Below are 6,276 nucleotides of genomic sequence, written 5' to 3'. Positions count from 1 at the left end.
TTTGACAAGATAAGATTCAATTTTATTGTCATTACATATGTAAAGGTACAAAATGATGTTAACTCCGGCGTGACGCTGTCAATTGTGGTGTTGAGTTGTTTCACTACTCAATGGGTGTACGAGTCCCCCGCTAGCCGTATCTTAATACTTAATACCTCGATACTTCCAGCTAGAAATAAAAGGGAAGAGAAGAACAAGGATAAAGCTAATCCAGTGTAGTTTTAATGTCACTGGTAGCTGCAGTTCTCCTCCAGCCCGATAGGTGACGCTAGTTGTCATCATCATGCGCCTCTTGAAGTACACGAAGAAAACGTTTCCTCATCACGTGACATAAACATCACATGACGTCTCCAGGCGCCGCAAAGGATGCGGGACACGGAAACATTTCCCGGTTGGAATTGAGTTTTCAATACGAATGTTAAGACTCCTGGGTCAGCCATGCTAGCTTTAGCCTTACTTCTGCTGGTTGCGCTGGAAGCGGCCGCCCGTTATACCGCCGACTGGAGCAGTTTGGACGCCAGACCGTTGCCTTCGTGGTTCGACGAGGCCAAGGTGGGCATCTTCGTCCACTGGGGAGTCTTCTCCGTCCCCGGCTTCGGCAGCGAGTGGTTCTGGTGGCACTGGCAAGGCCAGCAACCTCCGGACCCAAAATGCGTGAAATACATGTCCGACAACTACCCGCCCGGGTTCAGCTACCCGGACTTCGCACCCCAGTTTCATGCGCAGTTCTTCAAGCCGGACGACTGGGCGGATATTTTCAAAGCTTCTGGTGCAAAGTTAGTCGCCTCTCGTGATTTCTGCAAGACTATTCAGCCTCACCTTTATTGTGTTTCGCCCTCAAATGAAGTATAATTTCAGATATGTGGTACTCACAGCCAAGCACCACGAAGGATTCACCAACTGGGCTTCTCCGTACTCCTGGAACTGGAACGCTGTGGACACCGGTCCGCACCGGGACCTGGTCGGAGACCTGGGGGAGGCCGTCCGCAACAGGTTGGCTCAACATGCAAATTACCGCTGAACCGATACGGTCGTTGCTTGTTGAGTGAGTGAATCAATATATTGGCCGATTGTGATCATATGCATCCATCGAGATGACATCCCTTCCATAAGGAGGCTTCAGATTTTGGTGTCAAAGTCAATTTGTAAAGGATTCTGCAGAGTCGTCAGAATCTGATAAGGAATGCTAAGCTCATGTGGAAAATGAAAATCGGGCTTGAAATTTCTATTGCTGTTCGCGAAAGCTCCCCGGATCAGTTTGTATTTGTCATATTTGTGAGTTGTTTCAGAAAAGACTATTCAAATGGCACCAAACAGTTATATAAACTGAAAGAAACTTGATTTTTATCAGGGACGTTCATGTTTATCCGGAACGGAATTTAGTCACTGGAAATAGTCTCTGAAAAACATGAGCGTTGTCTTATCTCTCTGCTCAGGTCATTGCACTACGGCCTTTACAACTCCTTATACGAGTGGTTCAACCCCCTTTACCTGGCTGACAAGAAGAACGGCTTCAAAACACAAGAGTTTGTTCTGCATAAACTCTTACCGGAGCTGTACAACATGGTTGTGAGGTTTGTGCCGATTCCCATCTTTTGCATGCGGTTTAAACTCATCTCAACGTATTGTATTGCTGCTCTGAGGAAAAGATCATTTCCTGATGAGGGCTCCCGCTGTTTGGTTTTGCAGGTACAGGCCGGAGGTGATCTGGTCTGACGGGGACTGGGAAGCACCAGACACCTACTGGAACTCCACCCAGTTCCTGGCCTGGCTCTATAATGACAGCCCCGTTAAAGTAAGCTGCCTTTTGACAAGGTGGTAACAAACAGAAAAGAGCAAAGTGCCATTTCTGACCAATGTCTATTCGTGTCATTGAAGTTAACTGACGGGACTCCTGTGGGATGGAAATCTATGGAATGAAGAATTACTGATTTAATGACTGAAAGGATGAGATTTAAAAACATGATCCAGTGACATGTCCATTTTTAAAAGTATTTTTCTAAATATCTAAGTAAATGTAGATACCGTTGTGAGAAAAAAGGATGACACCCCCCCCTTTAGAATGACACCAATTTCTGCATAAATTGGTCAAAGTGTGGTCTGATTGTTCAGAGCAATAGTCCGCTCAGACTAAACCACACTGTTCATGCTCTTCTTGAACTCGCCCTGTAAACATTCCCAGAGCAGACTTGGTGAACCTGGAGGTTGACGATTTCTCAAAGACTTGTCAGAAGGCACCCAACCTTGAGTCTGACATTGTGACGTTGATCTATCAAACGTATTAAACAAGAACGGAGCTCCTGGAGGACAGAGAGGAAAATATGCCTTTTGGAGTGTCCCAGACAGTCCTGACATCAAGAGGGATTATCCCAGCAATCTTTGTGAAGAAGAATGGTCCCGTGACTTCTGAGCGTTTGGCAGGTTTGATGTTCAACTATGTGTAATTCCTCCTCCTTCAGCCGAAGGGAATATTCAAATGTTTGTACTTTTTAATACCTTAAAACACTTGATAGCCTTAACCTTGACACTTTATACTCTATTGTATTTCTTATTCTCCCTCCTTCCTACTATTATCTATTATTGTTATGTTTTGCTTGAAACTCTGGCAGAACAATTTCCTTCGGGATAAATAAAGTTGTTCTTATCTGATCTTATAGGAAACATTTGCTGCTTAAAGATGGACAACCATTTACTCAAAGGGGTTTTACGTTTCTACCCTGCAGGATGAATGTTTATATTGTATTAGTTTAAGCAAACTGTTGTGACTCAAAGATCAGTATACATTTTATGACCAACTTATGCAGAGACGCTGGTTATTCAAAGGGGTGTCATTGTCCTTGCAAACATTTTCACAAATCTAGAATAAGTTAACCTGCTCCAGTAAGTCTGATGTCCTAGACCTTTAGCATTCAGTACAGCGTTACTGACCTGTACAGTATAATACACTATCAGTACACAGTATAGTACACTATCAGTACACAGTGTAATACACTATCTGCATCAAACGTCCTTCCTCTGCCTCATATTCCCCTCGCTAATTTCTGCAATATTCTTCTATAACACACACAAAGCAGAGCGGTGGCGCTTTTCCATAAAGTGTCCGGACAATTAAAACATGATGTCTGTGTAAGCAAGGCGGATAATTGGTTGTCCGTCTTGAGCCGAGTTTAACTGGATTTTATAAGTCGAAACTAAACCCAGCAGTGTTAAAACTAGTTTTTCTTCAAGCATGAAACCCAAAGGGGAATCAATAATGGAATTGAAAAGACGAGTCAGTAAAGACATTGGGGCTTTTAATGAAGCCGCATTCATTTGCATCCTTGGCCACGGAGTGATTAACGTGCAGCCAGGTGTTTACCAGTTTCCCCTTGTTTTCAGGAGACTGTTGTGACCAATGACAGATGGGGAGCCGGCTGTGCCTGTAAACACGGAGGCTACTACAACTGCCAAGACAAGTACACCCCAGGCCAGCTGCCGGCACACAAGTGGGAGAAATGCACATCCGTGGACACGTTTTCTTGGGGATACCGGCGGAACATGAGGATGAGGGAACTGATGGACCTGCCCTCCATCATACAGGTACGCATTTTTAGGCATTATCTTTTTTTTATAGAAAGTGCAAAGTCGTCCCAGTCCGCACTAAACACCCTCTGCTCTTTCCAGGACTTGGCTCAGACTGTATCTCTGGGCGGTAACTACCTCCTGAACGTGGGTCCCACTCCCGATGGCATGATCCCCGCGGTGTTTGAGGAGCGGTTGCGAGGCGTGGGTGCCTGGCTGGAGGTTAACGGGGAGGCCGTCTACTCCACCAGACCGTGGAGGGTCCAGATGGAGAACACCACTGTACCGCTATGGTGAGAATCAGAGGATTCAACCCAAAGATAATGTTTGAATTGGCCCCACTGGGAATATTGTCGTGTTGAGTTCAAGTTCTTTTTTTTTTTTTTGCCGCTCCCAGGTATACAAGCAAAGGGACGTGTGTTTATGCCATTGTGACAGGCAAACCTCCTAAGGCCACACTGACGCTCCTGGAACCCAAAACATCACAAGCAACCAAGGTGAGGTAGTCGCAAGAGTATGTGAAGATCAATTTGTACGGACATCCAGGTCATGCTAGATGGACACAGCCTGCTTTACTACCACTTTGTTTTACTGAACGTTCATTACTTGTTTTTTTTTTTTTTTGCACTTGTGAAGTTTGAGCGTGGATGTTCCACAGCACCACCGGCTTCATTGGTGTGCAAACCTCATCCTGACAGAAGTAGTGTATGTTGGACATCCTGTTTTGGGGCTGCTCAGGGATTCGGGACTGAAGTACCCGCCATCAAAATGAATTCCCAAACTCAAGAGATCTTGTATGAGAATTTAGGGCCAAATGTTCACCAATACGAGCTGAAATGAGGATGGATGATGCGGTGGGATTATGAGTTGAGATGCTTTGGAAATCCCAGCAGTGGTGCTGAACTCAATTTGAGTAAAGAGGAATGTTTCAGAATTTCTCAATTGTTCTGTCAGTCTGATCTGTCATTTGAGTTTCTTGCTGCCAAAGAAGGATCTACCAGGTTTTAAATCCAGGGCATTGACCCCCCCCCCCCCCCAACACACACACACACACACACACACACACACACACACACACACACACACACACACACACACACACACACACACACACACACACACACACACACACACACACACACACACACACAAGTCTTTCTGGTAATCATTTTAAACTGACCGTATTGTTGTGACTTATTGGGTTTGAAAGTCTTAGAATCAACTGCACTTCTGTAGAAATTGTCCTGATTGATAAGAGAAAAATACTTTTACATACTCAAGTTCACTGAAACTGCTTTACAATGACTGAATGATCAGTTTCTGAAAATGTAAATGACTAAAACTAATCAAATAATGTAAATGCTAAAACTACAATGACTCCCAGTTTTAATCTCCCTGACACTTTTTTTTTTTTTTTTTTCAGATGGAAGGAAATGTACATTGTTAGTCTGTTACTGAACTTCTACCACCTGATCTTTGTCCTCCCCCTCCAGGTGACTTTGTTGGGGAGCCCATCCTTGTTGCCCTGGTTGCCAGTCCATCCCAATGCCGGCCTCACTGTTCTGCTGCCAGAGCTCCCAGCCAGCCTGGCTCAGGCCTGGACTCTCAAACTGGAAGGCATTCAGTGAAATGACTCATGTTGTTGTTTTGTTTTTTTTTCCAAGTTATTCACTCGGTATATTAATCACCTCAGAACCTTGAGGGGAGAGGTTTTATACATACATAAATATATTTATATATATATTATATATAACATTTATTTGAATATGAAAAAAAAACGAGGCTCTGAAATGATTAATAGACGAAGTGTTTGAGTCAGTTGACCCAGCATGCCTTCTTCTACGCTCCAGAAATCCGGGTTGCATCACTGTAACGCTTACATACGACCAGATTAAAAAAGGAAATTTGCCACAGTTTGGGCGGACTTGTAGCGTACTGAACTGGTGCTTGTGGTCCCAATGTCAGCATCACAACTAGCAGATCTGCCTGTCAGCTTTGGAGAAGTCCAGTTTCCATGTATATAGTCTGTTGATATAGGGGCAATTTTTCACAATTTTGTGGAATGTGGGAAGAAGCCAAAGAACCAGGAGGAAACCCGCACGGACTTGGGGTCCTTCGTGATGTGAGGCCGAAGCGCTAACGCCACAGTGCCACCATATCTCAAACTACTTTTGGTGACTCAAACAAACTTGTCTGGAACCTGTGCCCTCCTCCACCAACACCAGGGGTTTTCAACTACCAAAGGAATATTCTATGAACCTGCAGACCTAGCCTGTTCACAAACATACATAGAAGTGTAGAAAGAAACCGCAAATGGAACTGAAAAGGACTTTACTAAGCTTGACTTGGACCTCCGTCCTCCTGTTCTAACATTAGCAGTTTAACTGGATTCTATCCAGTGTACAGGTACATTTACACACAAATGAACCTGATACTTAGGAACCTAAAAGTATGCATTTATAGCCAAGCTATAGCAGAGAATTAGGGGAAAAAAAGCAATTTCAAAAGGAAAACGAGATAGCGTGTCAACCTTACGCTGGGGGTTCGGTTTGTCTTCATCCGACCGAAGCTCATGTCAAACTAAATCAATCAAGTGCTTGACTTTTTATACAAGAACAGATATTGTCATATTTTGATAAAACACAAAGCATTCATTCATCATTTGCAGGAGTCAGAGAATCCACACAAAAAAGACAAAAAGAGACACGGCGGCCT

General features: G+C 44.1%; 1 protein-coding gene across 1 annotated transcript; it reads left to right on the top strand.

Moving 5' to 3' along the window:
• Positions 1–325: 325 nt before the first annotated feature.
• On the top strand, positions 326–5,474 carry LOC147220550 (tissue alpha-L-fucosidase-like). The gene is made up of 8 exons (XM_086171474.1): positions 326–776; positions 859–993; positions 1,437–1,574; positions 1,690–1,795; positions 3,379–3,579; positions 3,664–3,854; positions 3,959–4,058; positions 5,055–5,474. Exons 1-8 carry the CDS (start codon positions 439–441, stop codon positions 5,187–5,189), a joined length of 1,344 nt encoding a protein of 447 aa, XP_086027600.1. The 5' UTR covers positions 326–438; the 3' UTR covers positions 5,190–5,474.
• The last annotated feature ends 802 nt before the right edge of the window (positions 5,475–6,276 follow it).

Source organism: Fistularia commersonii, chromosome 24, assembly GCF_037954325.1.
Source record: "Fistularia commersonii isolate RoL2024-O1a breed Wild chromosome 24, RoL_Fcom_v1.0, whole genome shotgun sequence".
Classification (NCBI taxonomy): Eukaryota; Metazoa; Chordata; class Actinopteri; order Syngnathiformes; family Fistulariidae; genus Fistularia; species Fistularia commersonii.
This window is presented reverse-complemented; position numbering and strand designations above follow the sequence as displayed.

Excerpts from the sequence above, each read along its gene's own strand:
- LOC147220550 (XM_086171474.1), top strand. The coding sequence starts at position 439 with ATGCTAGCTTTAGCCTTACTTCTGCTGGTTGCGCTGGAAGCGGCCGCC. Across the intron at positions 994-1,436 it reads GGGGAGGCCGTCCGCAACAG|GTCATTGCACTACGGCCTTT; the intron begins GTTGGCTCAACA and ends CTCTCTGCTCAG. Across the intron at positions 4,059-5,054 it reads AAACATCACAAGCAACCAAG|GTGACTTTGTTGGGGAGCCC; the intron begins GTGAGGTAGTCG and ends CTCCCCCTCCAG.